The following is a 17,285-nucleotide window of genomic DNA, read 5'->3' on the forward strand; positions in this document are numbered from 1 at the left end:
CTGATTTGACAGCTGTGAGAAAAAATTACTTAAATTATGACTGCTTTAGTGGGGAGGAAGTTCAATAAAGATTACACTCCTGATGTTAATAAAGTTTTGCTCCTAATTTTGAGTGGTCAGATGGCATATCATGGAGAAAGGTAATGTCTTAATCCCTTACTAGAAGCATGACTAGAAATTTCTTGTCTCACATGTTGATTCAATTTCAGTCCTTGTGTCCTATGAAATGCCTTGAAACCACCCAGACCTCCAACATACATATTTATTGTTGCTTTTTAGGTTGACTGGGGCCAACTGGACTATTTAGTAATTGACATGCCGCCTGGAACCGGGGACGTGCAGCTCTCAGTCTCGCAGAACGTTCCTATTGCAGGTACACGTGCTGTGTGACTGCCTCGGGGATCTGAAGTTTAAAGTTTAAAGGATTTGTAGTATTAAGTTTTGTACCTTTAGAAAAAATATTTTTTTTCAAATATCACTCAAATTCTTTTAGTGTGTAGTGTGGCAATTATATTATTCTGTCATTATTGTGATGATGAAAATACTGGATTTTGGCATGTTTGCATTACAATTGTATTTTCTTTTAAGCTAAGTCTCAGACTGAAAAGTCCAGTATATTAGTATTCTGGAAAGAAAAGCAGTTGTGCCAAAAACTGGTAGGGTTCATACTAGAGTGTTTTTTCTGTCTGTACCTACTGCATGTTAATATTAATACAATAAACTAGTTAGTTTTCATGATTACTTTTTAAATTAAAAGCTGGCAATGCTGTTAATGCATGACACTTAATCAGATGAACTGTATAGTGCTTTATTAAACTAATGCTTTTTTTCTTTTCTGGTGTTACAAATTTGACTTTTTACAGAGGTTTTAAACTACAARTCAATCTTGAGATATGTAGGCTGTCCTCTAGTCCCATTGATTTCAACAGAGGTTAAAGAAAGCCCCTTCTGAAAGGGTACTTGGCATCTCGCAAGACTGAATGTCTAATGAACAGCAGTGGTTTTACATATGTGAAACACTAATRAATGTTCTGTATTTGATATCTGCTGTCTGAATATGAGGAAAATCTTTAGGTGACCTTGCATGAGCAGGGGAGATTGTGAAATAGGTGATCTCCCAAGATCCCCTCAGCCATTCTGTAATTCTGTGTGATACTGTGTCTTAAATAATCTGGGTCTGTTTGCACTGCTTTTTGGTCAGATCACGTAAATATATTAAAAAAAAAAAAAAAGTAGTAGCTTTTTTTCTCTTGGATTCTGGATTGCAAAGTATTGACTTGCAGGCAAACCCCATGTTTCTTTGCTGTTTCTTTTTGTCTGTGTATTTTGATGCACTGAAGGCATTAAATATTAATAATTAAATATTACTAATATATTTATATATAAATRTAGTAAACATTAACTGTATATTTCTTTTTATTATATGTGTGTGTGTGTATATATATATACTTAAGCTATTTCACTTGCATGGAGGGCTTTTAACAGGTTGCCTGACATATTTAATAAATATCATATCATATATATATCTCTAAAAGTTCATAGGCTGGGATAAAAGTTAGCTACAGGTATATGTAGAAAGATTGGTGGGACACTAGAGATGTTCACACATGAAGGTGCTAGAGATGGAGGCACTWTGCCCTGCCTTCACAGCAAAGTCATCACTTTTGTTTCTGCATAACAAAGTCCACAGAAAAGAAGCAATTTAAATAGCAGGCAAGATCCTGTATCTTTAGCTGACCAGAGTCTTATAACTGCTGTAAACTTGCATGATAGCTACGTTTATCTGTATATCAAGAGGAGGAAAAACCTGGTAAATACTTGAATTCAATGCCAAGGTATGATGGTGGTGTCTCATAATCTTCGCTGATGTCAAGTTTAGAAAAACCTAAGCCTTTGACATATACCAAACGTGGGGGTTAGGGGACGCGCTGTCACCTGGCCTCAGCTCTAGGGCTGTTGCCCTGAAGCTGCCTGTAGCCGCTGGGGTTAGTGCTGCTTGCAGCTCTGTTTCATCCGCTGCCCGTGACTGCACTGGGTGGTGGTAGGGAGCAGATTGACAAGGCTGTGATGAAGGATTTAAGGACTTTTTTTSCCCTGTGAGAAGAGGAAGAGGAGGCTTTTAGTGCTTTAGCTTATCTGTGACCTGCAATGTATGATGAAAAGAACCCCATGATTTATACCCATTTTTTTCACTGCAATACCGAAATATGTGGCATAGGTGAGTGGCAAAACTAGAGGGCCTTTTAGTGCTATGTTTTAAGCAAGTTGCTGAGGTATTAGTGAGGTATGGAAGTTTCTGGTAAATTTGCTTGTCACGTTAAATGCTTTACATAAGGGCATAAAGACTGAAAATCAGGAGGTGTGACTTTATTTTTGTGGGTTATAGGTTCTTCTAATGCGTGGTAGCTGCCAGTAATTGGTGTTCAGCACAGTGCCCCGAATGTCCTCCCCGAACACAGGAGGTGTCATTAGGTTCTCTGTTCGGAGCCTCGGCGCCTGTTCCCCAGGGAGGCGGCACTGCCTGAGATCGTGTTTTTGCTGCCGGGTGGACTCTTAGAGAGCTGTTGGGGGAAGCTACCTGAATTCTGTGCTTTAATCCTGCAGTAGGAGACTTACTGAGGGCTGTTTGTCACAAGTCCTTTGTAGCTGAAATGCTCCATCAGAAAAAATAGGGGAAAAAAAAAATCGAAATCCCTAATTTAGAGTTTTTTTTCCTAACGCTTAAACTTCTTAGAAAGTAATAATTGTTAACTAAAGCTGAAAGAAAAWTTTTTTTCTTGCTAAAGATAGGAATGTTCCTATTCTAATATAAGAGCAGTAAAGTCAAATAAAATGGAAGATCCTTTTTTAACAATTTGTCCTTTTTTCATAGTATGTATGATATGTAATAAAACTGTAGTTCTCACCTATGTTAAATCAGGTTTTGAAGCAAATCAAAGTAGACAAAATGTTGATTTTGAAAAAGAAAAGGGAAACAGGTAAACCAAACAATCAGTGCAGATTGCCTTCATATGGCATAAAAAGAGATAAATTTCCTTTCCATGTCGCATTTTAAACTTTATTACTCCTTTTTTATCATTCTGTTTTTATAGGTACTGGCTTTTGTCACTGCAGAGCTGAGCTGAGGATAGCATTGTAATTCTACTTCTGAAAGGGTTTCTTAATGCTTAATACCATTGCCTAATTTAGCCTGTTATTTTACCAGTCTTAACTTCATAAAATTATGAATATGATGTGATTTTTATATTTGTCTTGCCTGTTTATTCATTACATACATTACAGTAGGCCAGTTCTTACAGTGAAAGTTGTTGTTCATGTTTGGGTGAAAATGAGCACAGCAGAGAAGGAGTGATAAGATTTACAATTACCTGAAGTTAGAGAGGTTAGAGCAATACCTAATGCATCAAAACAAAACAGCAAAATATTTCTTATTATGCTTTTTGTTATTAAAGAGTATTCTTTATATAAAACTATTTGGAATGGCAATTTGAGTGCTTTTTTCTTTAAAATGAGTTGAAAAAGAAACATATCTTTTATTTTATTATTTTGAATCCCATCACAGGGAAACGCATCTTATTTTGCATGATCTTTTTAATCATCCCTAGCTTTTCTCATATTTGTACTCTTTCTTCAGTAAACTAGTAGGTGAGAAATAATATGAAAGCTTGAAAATACTGTTCCACTTTTCGGTTCCACTACAGTTCCTATCTTCCATGGCCAATCTGCTTTCCAAATGGAAGTCCAGGATTAGTCTGGAGAGAAAATGCTTTGTTTATTGTCCATTGTCACTTATTTTCTCTTTAGTTCTGCTGCTTTATTTCTGTTCCTCTGTTTCACGTTTTGCATCTAAGATGTCCAGGAGTCGTGTCCTGAACATAAAGGCTCAGGAAAAGTTGGAAGCTCACATACCTATTTGCTAGCTTTTACTGTTTAAAGCTTTTGGGTTTTCAGGTGATGTTGACAGAGCCCTGGCACAGGCTGCCCAGGGAGGCTGAGAAGTCTCTTCTGGAGATCTTCCAAACCCCGCTGGATGCCGCCCTGTGCCCCGGGTATCCCTGCTGGAGCAGGGAGGTTGGACTAGATGATCTCTAGAGGTCCCTTCCAACCTCAACCGTTCTGCGATTCTTTGTCGGTCAGTTCTGTGTAAACTGTCCRCATTATGAAACCTGAGGATGGAAAGTCAATGCTGATTAGAAAGGAAGTCCCAGGACCTCTTAGTGCAAGGCCTTCCTCCTCTTGCAAATCTGAATTGTGGAGGCTGATTGGTAACTGTAGTAGGTTGCCTATCACATGCTTTTTATTAACTTTAAAGTGAAGTTTGTATTAGTGAAATGTGACAGCTTGAGAGCCCCAGAGACTGACACTCTGTCTTAATTGACAGAATTTACTCCAGGTTAAAACTGGAATTGTCATTTCCCTTGCTAAACTTTGTCATATCACTCTTTTCTATGGTTGTCAAGATGCCATGGTAGTGGAAACCATTGGGAAAACACTCCTGTCCAATGGGAGGTGGATTGAGACAGCCAAGTAATTTCATATCTTACTGAGCAGCCTTTTAAGCATACAGATGTGAGCTTTGGACTGAGCTGTTTTTATGCAAAATACCTGAAGGTGAGAGGATGGCTTGTTTAGTTCAGTGCTGTTAATTTTTCTATCTTTGTAATTTATTTATTTTTTCACTCCAAGTGTATGTTCAAACACTCTCAGCATTTAAATAACCATTAACAAGAASTAGAATTAATCAAGATAAACAACGTGAATGCTTTTCATATGTTTCCCTAAGTTTTTATAAAAGCCAAAAAATGGAAAGAAAAAGTCATACAGAGAATGACTTAGGTTGCTTTTCATATTTGAAGTTGACAGGATGCAAAAGTTTTACCCTCTTTTCATTGACATGTCTTATAACTCCTGTTATTTTACTTATTCTGTATTTCCACTAGCATGCAGAACATCATTATCTCCTGAATGCCKTTTGCAGATAAGGGCTGGCATTTTTACCAAAGGTGCCAATTAAYGAAAGTTAATTCAGTTGCAAATGTTCAAGAATTCTAGTTAGTAGGGTTCTTTTTTCTAAGYAGGCTTTAGATAGGTTAAATAAAAACAAAACATATCCTCTCTTTACTGATTAAGCTTTAAAAGTCTTAGAATTTTTTTTATGATCAAATATGTTCATTGAAAGGGAAGTGATAGAGGGATCCCACTGAGTTTAAGAAACTTGGCGCTTCTAACTTCTGAAAATGGTTTTATTAAATATTATGAGCAAACTCGGGAGTCAGACTATTTACGCTGATGCTGCTATCACGCGGAGCAGGGGGGTAGCCTTGTACACAACTTTATAGTGTGTGCAGGGTAAAGTGTGTGTGACTTGAGTAGCACCTCCTCTTGCATGGGCATGGTCTGGCACAAGCAGGAAATTCCAGTTAACAGTGGGCTGTGTGCACAGAAATTAGCTTTGAAAGAAGAATTTCAGATTAGATTTTAAAAGAGAAAATATTGTTGAAGTTGTTAGAAAATTAGGCATGAATTACTATTGTCATTTATGAGATAATAGATGAAATAGATATGCAAGTTGCAGAGATACAGCTCTCCTTTCCTGAAGACAAATGATCAGAAACCAATGCAGCAGAGCAAGTTGCAGGGAGCACACAGTTAAAGGATTACAAGGGCTATCTCTATTCTGTCATTCCTCTTCATGTCTGTCTGCTCCAGTATGTTTTACTTGGATGTAAAATCAGTTGTATGGCTTCTGTTTTTTCCTCCTTTTAGTTTAACAGTAACTTAAAATGTTCTTCTTTGGTTCTCTTCATACCCTCTCCCTTCTCCCTCTCTCCTTCCCTCCTTTCTTTCTTCCCTCCATTGTTTCCCCTTTCCTCAGTCTCCCTCTCCTGCTCTCCCTCTCTTTCTTGTGAAGGGAGAAACATTTTAAGTTTCTTCAGTAATTTTTAAAGATATTTTACAGAAGTTGCAAGTTTTTTTTGTTGTTGGTAAGTTTTGCCTGAACTATTTGTGAATGGAAAATGTTTTTAATATCGTATTTTTCAACTTTTTTTAGGAAACTGTTTATACTTCTTTATGCTGTATTTTGATATTTATTTTTTAAAAATACCTAGAAGAAAGAAAAGTCTAAGTTTAGGCTAGATTTAAAAGAAAAACAAAACAATTACATGAGAGAGGATTATAAAATTGTTCTTTGTCTTCATCCAACACTAATTTGTCTGCTAAATTGTTTTCTGCTGTTGTCAGAAAAATTGCAGTTGACAAATGCAAATTATTGCCAGGGTTATCTCAGTTTTGGGCGCTCCTGGTACATTATTGTGAAGCTTCTGTCCCCAATAGGCACTGTAAATTTAATCTGGAGACCAAAATACAGTACGAATTTACACATTAATGGCTCAAACTTTTTCAATATATATTTAAATTGCCGTAGCACCTGGCTCATGGAGATTGATTTAACACACATTTTCCATTCAAACTGAAGCAATAGTATGTTCAGTGAAAGTTGTTTAAATTTAATGAGTCCTGAGAAATAGTATCTAGGTATCGGAGAAGCAGCTATGTACTACTCAGGCTTTGAAAACTGTTTCTCCGAGCTTTGGTAACAGAAGCTACATGTATGTTAAGGACTGTCTCACCAGCAATGTTGCTTTAGACCCATTATTTTGAATAGGAGGAATAAATGAATATTGTGTTCAGCTGTCAATTACAAAAGATGATGAAAGTCCATATGAATAATGACATTGCATTTTTTTCCCCTCTGGCTATTTCTTCTGATAAAATAAATGATCAGTGTGCCTCTTACACCCTCTTACCTCCACCCTCAAAAAAGGAAGAAAAAGGTTTAAGTGATGAAATGGTTTGTCCTTTTTATGGAATAGAAATTCCCTTTCCCAACAGTTCTCTGTATTGGAACCTTTCAGAAGTCATATGAATTTTGAAATCATATTCTTATGTCAAAAGAGCATTTTGACTTTGATTTTATCTGGTCAAATGCTTGTTATCATCTGCAGATGAGGGGCAAGTGGTCTTGAAAGAAGGAGGTGGAATGGACATTGAGTTCAGCGTGTGGTTCTTTCCAAGAAAACTCAATGCCYCTCTATCAGCAGAGGGAGTTATTAGGAGAATGCTATGCCTCTCTGTATGTCTTCATCCTTCAAAACTCTGTGAGTCTTCTTCCTCAATTCCTCTTAGCTCCCAGGGCTCCTGGGTGGTATTACTTATGGAGCTGATAGCAATCAAGGTGCTAGAAGATGGGCACTAACACTTGTATGTGGGAGTAGTTGTTGATCATCTGCCTGAATAAGGTTCACATTGACTCCTTTTGAAATCTGCCTTTGCCAACACTGGAGGAATTTAGGCTATTTTTAAAAGTAAAATTCTTTGCAACCTAAGGTGGGCTTCAAAACTGAATTTTTAGAAGGCTAGAAAGAGCATTTCAGTGTTTGGTTCAGGTGCACGTTGACTRTAGCTAATGCTTGGGGCTGAGTCTACCCTAGGTCTTGTAACTCAGAACCTCCACTACAAGCCTTAATGATGCAGTAAATATTGGTGATATTTTTGGTATGCAGAAATCTTTTAGTGATTCTCATTTTCTAGACCCTAGTCCATCAGAAAGGTCCATTACAAAGGGCTGAATAGGAAGGTTTGTCTTTTACTAGGGATCAACTAACTGAAGTTAAAAAGAAAGGAAGASATCAGAGCTTCTTTGTTTTCTGCATGTTAGGTATTAAAAATATGGTTAGCATAGTTTTTATTAATGTCACCTGCATTGAGTTTTGGCAGTTGAAATACAGAGAAATGACTAAAACAAATGAAAGGCAKGAACAGGTACGTTATTTAATATCCAAAATGCTTCGCTTGGATGTTTTCGGTGTGCTCAAGGCACAGAAGTTCCTGCTCTGCACACAACTGTGGACATAGGGTGTGCAGTAAATCTCAGCGGGCAATGCGATGGCTTTCTGGTTTCAGCAACTTCTCTGTTCAATTTGTCAGCCTTGGTTTGTCTCGCTCGGAAAGAGGCTTGCRCAAAGACTGCCTGAACTGCTGTGAGTCCTGCTGTGTGCAGGAACTCAGTGGTATTTCATTACTGTATTGATCTAAATATCTCTTTATTGTTCCATATTGCTATCAAACATGTAGGAACAAGATAGCAAAGAAAATGTGGCTGTGTTGTTCATCATTTGAATCACATGCTGGATCAAACACAGGCAAATTTATTCAGGGGAGTGGAAAAACCTTGTTTCCCATGTTCTACAGGAATTAGTGCTACTTGTGTTCTGGCTTCCTGAACTTCAGGTTAGGTTTGTTGGGTTGGCAGTTGCASCAGAGGAAGAGAGGGCACGCTTGCTCATGCCAGTGCCTTTAAGGTTGAGTATGAAGTGGCTCTGAGTAACTTCAGTCTACAAATCAAAAACAGATTTCTGGCCATTAGAAGACTAGAAGATTCTGGGTCTTCTCTTCAGTATGAGTAAGAGATTACAGAGCTTATTACAAAGCTTAATGGGTTTTAGACAAGTTTTCTAGGGATATGGGAATCTGTATTTGGAGGGGACTGGAACTGCTGATGTTTGAGGTCCTGTTTTTGTGCCTCAGCTCGGCAGGTGAGTAAAAGTTATTGCTCACCGAACAGGTAAAAATGAAATATAAATCGTTCAGAAGGGTTGTAGAATTCTGCAAGTCAGTAGATACCTGGTAGCCATCAGAGATGAATGCTTTACAGATTGGTGTTTGTAGCTTCCATCAACAATTTAATCTTATATAAGATATATAAGCACAGACTCTTAAGTTAGGACATACGGATGACCTGAAGTTTCTTTCCCAAAATAGCATACACATAATTGAAGCAGATTTTCTTCTAAATAAATAAATCAATAACTTACCATAAAACATTTATTTTGGTTACAGTTGATGAGTAGTACTTGCTTGGGACCACCTTTAATTTACATTTTGCTTCAAGAAATTTTAATTCGGAGCTGTCCCATATCTTCCGTGTTAATTACAAGTGAAACCCTTTGTGAAGATGCTCTTAAGYGGTTTGAGCCCCAGGGAACTGATTTAGAACCAGAGGACAAATCCTAATGAAATTACAATAATTTTAAGTAGCCTTGTCTAAACAGATTATGAAAGCATCAAATGCTGAGGTGACAGAATTAGCCTGAATAGTGAATACTCTCATCCTCTCATCTTCTTAAAGGCACTGCACGTTGATACTAAGGGAGGTTTTTAGCTGCCGCTATGCGGGATGTCAGGCTGGAGGGAGCACGTGTTTCCCTGCTGGGTACCCTTCCAGGGTGCCGTGCCCTCAGAAAGGGTGCCAACAGGAGGGGGAGATTTTGTCTTCTTTATTCTCATAAGGAAAGCAGAACAAAAAAGTTAACTCTTTTACTGGAGGAAAATAACTACTTTGATTTAGTCAGTAATCCAAGTCAGAGTGCAAAGGAATATAGGGGAGAGACAYCTGTTACACTCTGCCCACCAGCTTCTTGAACATGTTGCCTTTCATCCTGTGAAAAAAAGCCAGGCAAATTGACCCCCAGTTTAGCAGCAACTGAAGTATTACAGAAGCCAAAGCTTTTCATGCAGAGAGCCAGTGTTTCTGCTCAGGGCTCCCATCCTCACCTCTACCCTGGCATTATGCCATTGCATTTTCTCAGATTTTTAGCTTTTTCCCTTTGGGTGAGGTTCTTTAGAAACAAAAGTTGTTAGTTGAAAGTATCCTTTAAATAAACATTGATAAAAGGGAGTGTTTTTAATGGGCATGGCCTCTGTCCTTCATTCCGTGCTGGTTATTGCATTCATAAAAGCATTAATGATGGGCCAGAAAATGTAGAATGAAGTGTTGGCGGTTGCATGTTGGTGGCTCCTCCTATGCGAAGATCCAGGGAATGCTGACTGAGTCAGTGTCTTGGGAGAGGAATGTGCAAGCAGAAGGTGGGGGAAAAAGACCTTGTTATGAGAAACAGCTGACATGAGTGTATAGTCATAAGACAGTTGCACTAGATTTTCATTTTCTTTTAAAAAGCAGGCAGTAAGTAGTTTTGCTAAGTATTAAAAACTTCTGTTTTTGAATGCACGGAAAACTCAGAATATATCAAGTCTAAATACCTTCTTTGCAGGCTGTGCTTTAAGATAGGGTAAATTCCATTTGGTGGAGTTAACCCCGCTCTTCAATATCAGCTCTAAAATGTAAATCTGTGCTTTAGTGAGGTTGACCAACTAAGGTGACTTGAATGGAGCTGAAATGATTCCACGTTCCTCTTTGTTATGTTGGAAGAAAGTYGACCCAGGAAAAATAGCAGATCATTTGGGTAATAGCGTTTTAGAGAACAATAGGGAAACTACATTTGTTTGGTGAGTTGCATATGCTGTTCAGTTTTTGGACTCGTATCTAGTCTTACATAAGGCAGAAACTGGCAGCTTTTCAGGAGTGAGGTGCCAGATTGTATTTTTCTTTCACAGACTAGAGGTTAAGAGCACTGGCTCAAAACACTCAGATGTGCTGGCAGGCGGCGCTTCGGAAGCGCAGCCTCTCCCGGGGATGAGCCAGCCCTAGATTGCACGGGCAGGCGCTTCCCGTCCCAGCGCCTGAAGAGCTCGGAGGGCCCTTGAGATTCCAGCACTCCGAATACTCAGTCCCRTGCCAACCATGTTGCACATCGTGGAAAAGCTGCCCCTGTCTTCCCTTGACTTCAATACCAAGGGTTGGGAACTGCAAGCCTAGTAGGAAGCTCTGTCCCAGGTAGATAGCATCTAACTCTGTGCTGGTGGCTTTTGGTATAATGCTTGACGTGTGTGTGTGTGTGTGTGTGTGTGTGTGTGTGTGTGAATTTAGTTCTACAAAACCACTTTTATAACAAATGCTTCGGAGACTTTAGCACAGTGAAACCAAAGCTAATCTATTTCCCAGTAATGCTGTCTCTCACATTGCATATTTTTTAGAAGGGGTAAACGTGAGCGGAATCTTGATGTAGAGTTTTAAGAAATAATGTTGGAACCCCCAACCATGTGCAAAAAGGTGTAGAAACTGTTCTCCRTGAAATGATATGGAATATTATAATGTCCATCCTGGTTCTGCAGGCTCTGCTAGTCGGGGTCTAATACAGTGTAGTAACCTGCAGTTTTATGAAGTTATTTCAATTCTAATCCCTCTATAGCTATATTTCATGTATTTATTTAATAACCTCTTAGAGTTATCAGGTGTCTTGGAGCCATGCCTGAACAGTAGGTAATGGCATTCCTTTTTCAAACCTAGTGTGAGTTTAAATGAATTGGTCTCATGTTTTGTAGTGTAACTCCTACGCACCCGGTCCTGTTGGGCTAGCTGTCATGTCTAGTGTATGTCCTTCAGGATTGTACAGACCAGTGCTCGTAGCAGAAATTGTGGACAATTCCCTAATCAGCAGTTTGACTATTTAGTGCTGCCTGTTCCCTCCCCTCCTCTCCACCCTGGGACAATGTTCAATGTTAGATCAAAATATCCTAAGTCCTAAGCTGATGTGGAACAGTTACTGCATTGAGATTCTCCCTGAAATCTTGAGGTATTTGGACCATGTCCTTTTCTGGCCATGGCCATGTGGGCACCTACTTCTGTTGTATCATCTAGATGAAAAATAAAATGATTTCTGCATGGGAAAACTCTGGATAAAAGTAACCGAAAAAGTTCTATCTGCTCATACTGCATCTCACTTCTGATCATTACATGATAAAAAATCAGCATCGTTTTCTTTCTTTAATTAAAAAAGGTGTATAAACTTGATTTTCATGGTTACATGATGTAGCACAGTCTAAACAGCCACAATGCTCAGCAGTGTAATTGACAATATTGATTTTAATGCCGTTTCGTGTTTTGTTTTCCCAGGAGCTGTGATCATCTCCACTCCACAAGACATCGCGTTATTAGATGCACGTAAAGGAGCTGAAATGTTTAGAAAAGTCCATGTGCCTGTAAGCCTTTTTATTAAAAAAAAAAAAAAAAAAAAAACTCGCTGATTTCTTCCAAAATGTGAAAAACTTTAGTCTTTCTAAAGACTAAAGGAGGAAATATTAAATAAGATGGTCGTTTGGTCTTCATATTTTATATATTCTGAAAACTGGTTGTTGATATTTGTATCACTTTTTCGTTGAACTTAGAATTAACATTTTAGATTAAAACTAAAGAATAAAAGGATTTGAAATAGAAAAATATTAAAGAAAAATATATTCATTTTAAAATATTAACTAGGTTGCTAATTAAATGAATATTTTAGGGAAAATATGACTAATTTGGTTTGAGGTTTTGATAGTTACTACAAGTTGCTAAGTAACTAARTATTGTACTCCCAATATGTCCATGAAGAGATTCCTTTTTCATTTAAAATATATATTTGATGAGAAAATGCAAGCTGAAATTCCTTGTTGAAAATCCTAAGAAAATCCTAAGAAAAGAGCATTCACTACACTTTGATATGTTAGAAAAGATCTTTTCTTAATTGTCTGTATGGAGATCATGCCTACTCTGGTTTAAAAAAAAAAAAAAAAAAAAAAAAAAAAAAAAAGGAAAATTCTTTAACCAATGTATTTTTAATTAAAAATGCAATCAAGTTGCTGCTTTTTTTTTTCTTTGTTTGCAGAATAGCTTGAAAGGGGACATAGATTGATAAGTTCTTTATTGTTAACTATTGCTTAAGTATGTTTGCACCAAAGKAAGTAAAATAGCACTTCTGCCATTTGCTGCTAGGGAAAGGTATATTTTATGGGTGTGTGAATGTGAGAGAGAAGTATAGTATGTGTAATCTTTGTGTTTGRGTTTTATTTTATGTTTAGATATACTAAGTTCAAACAATTATTTTCTTTGTGTAAAATTGTGTTTAAATTAGTACTTTGTTGAATTTTCTTTTAATGTAGTGACAAATTGCCAAGATCTTTTTAATGACTTTTTTGTTCAATGCTCTGAAGAGAATGGCATCTAACCAAAGCATGCATCCCGCAGTAGGTTTTTTTACTATTAATTTGACTAGTGATAAATGAGATGTTTCAATACGACACGTCTTCTATTTTGATTCATCAGAATTTTCAGTTCTTAGCTTAATCAAATGAAAATTTACAGCAAAGAAACCTTGTCAGATGCTGAATTGGAATGCATCTGAACCAGTCATCAGATCGTACATCTTGACTGCTGCTGCTCCTTTCCTTTTTCCTCACCTTGTGTGCATGAGTACAGGTGTCATTTATTTTGGCAGCTCCTGCTGGTGTGTTGCAATTTAAAATATAAGCTAAATCTGAGGCTACAAGGAAAGTTTGATTAGATTATATGTGGTGAACAGCTTCAAACCTGAGAATGGTTGACATCAAATGGGTGCTCAAAATGATGAATCTGTAGGACTACATTAGAGGTGTGTGTTATAACTGTGCTATATAACTGACTAAACATAATCTTTGGAAAAGTGGAGTCTTGGCAAATGCTTTGCAAGTAGTTGATGATCTCTAGGCTGTTGACTCTTGGTCCTTGGGCAGCTTATGTTCTAGTGAACTGGGCTCTCTCTCTCATACACGTACACACACGCGTACACACACACACACACACACACACACACAAAGCACTTTTGCTGTTTCCTTGCGGACATTAGTTAACAGGTCCTTATATGATGTAGGCAGGATTATAAAAGCCACAGTCTGTAACATGTTATCTCCTTCACTGAAATGAAATTCAAGTGGAATGATTGACGGATGGAAGCATGGAAAAGCTGCCAAGGAGAGGAATAACTTGGAACTTTTAGGAAAAATATCACCTATTTCAATCTCTTGATACTGAGTGCAGTGGAATATGCGCTATGTTGCCAAACTTATCCCTGAGATAAAAAGATAGGATTTTGTTTCTGTTTTAAATTTGCAATTATTCTAGTTGTTTCCTTAATTTGGTAGGATATGTTGTGGCTTTCACAGGTTTCAAAGAACAACTAACATAAACACAGCTGTATATTTCTTCCTAAGCTGTACTAAAATTGTTTGCTTGGCTATTTACTTGTTAGTGTTACCACAACATCTACAGTACCCTGCCAAGATTATGACTTCATATTAGAGYCAAAATTTGCTTGTCATAGGACAGAGGGTAGGGAGAAAGAAGTCCTGTTACCCACTTCTGGCTCAGAAGTACTGAGCGGGGGACCTGCAGCTGTGCACAAGGTGAGTGGCAGGTTCTGGGTCTATGCCCCCCATCATCTCAGTTCCACTCAGATTGGATTCAGTCTTCAAAACCATCTATTATTTGAGTACATGAGATTATTTTAGTGGGTTTCTGAAGAGTTTCGCCTTCTGTAGGCTTTCCTTTTCTTGGTTTATCTTGTTCAACTAAAAAGGCAGTATGTTTGTATTATGGCATATTATTTTACTTCACCAGAACACCAGTGGTGTGTAACGTGGTGGGTACATGACTCCCCTATTAACTGGGCCAGCTTGATCAAATACACCACTAGAATGCTCAGAGATGTTTTAAAAACCACAGAAGACACCAGGTGCATAATAGCTCTTTATACTTTAAAATGTATACTCATATTCTTAAAACTTGGCTATAATGTATGTGACTATGYCTATATACCTATCTTAAATTGTGCATCCCAACTTCCTAAAGGAAGTCTTCTGTTGATTAGTAAATCAGGAGAAGTTGTCAGTCTATAATATTTGCCTGCTATTTCCAACATTTTTGAGAAATTCTGTTCTGCTTCAATGAGCAGTTTTGTTTACTAAGTGAATATAATGGGATTAATTTTAATATTAGCATTATTGTACTTTATGAAAGAAGAGATTTGTGTGCACAATTTGGCAATTTTTCAAGGTTTTTTGTAAGGATGATGTTGAACATCTGGCATCAACAAAAAGGCGCCTAATACTCTCATACTTTAGACTTTTATCCCATGACTTTCGTCACTTTGTTTCACATTTATTTCTGTTTGATCCTTAACATGTCTCTCTGGTCTTCCAAAAGAATAGTAAATCTGTTTCTTTGCGAAGACTTCCCAACAGGGTAACTTTACAAAGCATCTTAAAATGTGCCTCATGGTATTGTTTCTTGTGATGGCAGATTTTTATTGTGCAATTCCTAAAACTCCAAACTACAAAGCTGGAAAACATGACACACAACTTCRTCAGTGCTCAGAGTCTTAAGATGAAATACATTTCCCTGGGCTGGGAGAGAGAGTTGTTGGGAGGATAGATCTGTTTAAGAGGTGGTACTTGTTATAAATAACTTTGTTAATCTTTGAAGCTTGAAGTACTTGAAATAGTGTGTAAATGATGTGGAAACTGAGACTAATAATAATTGATAATGAGATAGTCTGATATTCAGAAAGTTAGACATCATAATGAGACAATCTGAGACTGTTACTCGTATTAAACGAGTGCTCTTTAAGATTCTCTGTTTGTAATCTCTTCTTCGTTGTCAGACATGAATAATGGAAATAATGATGCTCGAGTCRTAGACTTGAACATGTTCTTCCTTTTAATTTACCAGGTTTTAGGACTTGTTCAAAATATGAGTGTTTTCCAGTGCCCCAAATGTAAACACGAGACGCATATTTTTGGAGCTGATGGTGTAAGAGATCTTGCAAAAAGCCTTGAACTGGATATATTAGGTAAGGATATAGAACTGGCTTTACTTTTTGGGGAAGAAAGAAATGTTATGCATGAGGAGAGCTTTAATTGAAGGGTGAGACTGCACAAACATAAAYTACTCTATGTTGAGACAGTACTAAAATATAATAGAACTAATATCCAAAGTTGTTGAACTTGGTTATTGTTGCATGCTTGTTCATGGAGTATGAAAATTCTTGAGTTACATCTCGAATGCCTTGTGAAGTATAAGTAACCTGGGAYTTGAAAGAATTTGGTATTAGTGTACCATGTTATTTGAAATTGATTTTCTTGCTTATCATTTAGTAATATTTACAAATACCTAAGCCTTCTTCATATCAATGGAAGTTCTTACACCAGTGGAAATTGACTCGGTTTAAAAGAAATGGCTAGTTGTCTATGTGAAGTAACAGAATAATTTGTCTATAGGAATTGTTATTATACCCATACTAAGAAATATCCATTCTGTGGAAGCAAGTAGTTCAGGGAAGTTATTTTAACTACTTTCCATTAGCTGTAGGTTACTCAGATTTAGTTCTTACTAGTCTTGTAATGGTTATACCTAACTCGCAAGATGAAAAGAGTATACTGAATTGCATTCTTCTTTTTTGCAAAATATTTTGTTTTAAAAGAAAATTTATCCATGATTTTAAAAAGTTGTCCRTGATTAAATAATCTAGCATGCATATAAGCTAAAATATAAGGGACTAAAAATAGTCCCATGCTACTTTTAGAAGTCATATTTCAACTTGTGCTATCTGTTTAAAAAAGTTACAAAACGTAACACAGTGTAATCAAGTTGGTAAATAGGATAATTGCATGTGCTAATGATGTGTTTCCATGTATTACTATAATTATCTCAATGATTTTCTGCAGTTAATTTATTAAAAAGAACCAGGAAGCTCACCTAGAAARATCAACTTAAAAATACCAAGGTCTGACACAAACTTAACCCAGCAAGGCAGCACATAATTAAAGGCATGCATCTCAGCTATCCTTTAGACTTCTGGATATATAATGAAATGTGATCAGAGCCCAAGGGAGCTTCTGCAGCCATGGGTTATGTGCAGGGAGGCAAATCTTCCACAACAGTTGAATCAAACCTGTCTTGAGAAACAGGCCCAAATGAAATGTCCTTCTTAAGAGGACTGATCTGATTGTGACAGTGTCTAATGAGGGGCGGGCTAAGACATCTGCATGTTTAGGGTAGTGAAGCTTTCTCTAATCTAGCCTTTCTCTGACAGCCTGAAGATTAAGACTAATGCCCCAAGGGTTAAATTTAGAATTACAGTGCTTGATCAGATTAGTATGCGCCTCCTTCCAGGGGTGACTATTACACAGCGCTACCATATGGGGAAACATTACTGCTTACAGATGATATGTTAATCTAGTCTGRATGGAAGTTTTATCCTAATGTGGTTGAATTGTATCCAAAAGCCTTGAGAGTTTATTAGATATTAAAACAAAAAAAGAAGAATTATTTTGCTTATGTTTTGCCATCATGTGGCTGTTCTGTTTGTCCAGCTAAGCACCTAGTCCTGTTACGAATCCTGACAAGGTCTTAGCTACCATGAGATCATCTGTCAGGTTCTGCAGGCTAACAGTATGCAGGTAGAGTAGTGATTTTCCTTTACTTGCTCACAATTTRCCACTTCTAATATCACTGAGCTCTTCCTTTATTTTTG

The 17,285-nt window shown here is 37.3% G+C and overlaps 1 protein-coding gene across 1 annotated transcript in view; it reads left to right on the forward strand.

Moving 5' to 3' along the window:
- Positions 1-17,285, forward strand: part of NUBPL (nucleotide binding protein like) — a 72,055-nt gene that overhangs the window by 39,065 nt on the left and 15,705 nt on the right. Inside the window, exons 7-9 of the mRNA XM_026051846.1 lie at positions 280-373; positions 11,855-11,940; positions 15,482-15,602. Of these exons, the coding sequence (XP_025907631.1) occupies positions 280-373; positions 11,855-11,940; positions 15,482-15,602 (301 nt within the window). The remainder of the gene's footprint in view (positions 1-279; positions 374-11,854; positions 11,941-15,481; positions 15,603-17,285) is intronic.

Source organism: Nothoprocta perdicaria, unplaced genomic scaffold (genome assembly GCF_003342845.1).
Source record: "Nothoprocta perdicaria isolate Ctin4 unplaced genomic scaffold, notPer1 scaffold_8, whole genome shotgun sequence".
Classification (NCBI taxonomy): domain Eukaryota; kingdom Metazoa; phylum Chordata; class Aves; order Tinamiformes; family Tinamidae; genus Nothoprocta; species Nothoprocta perdicaria.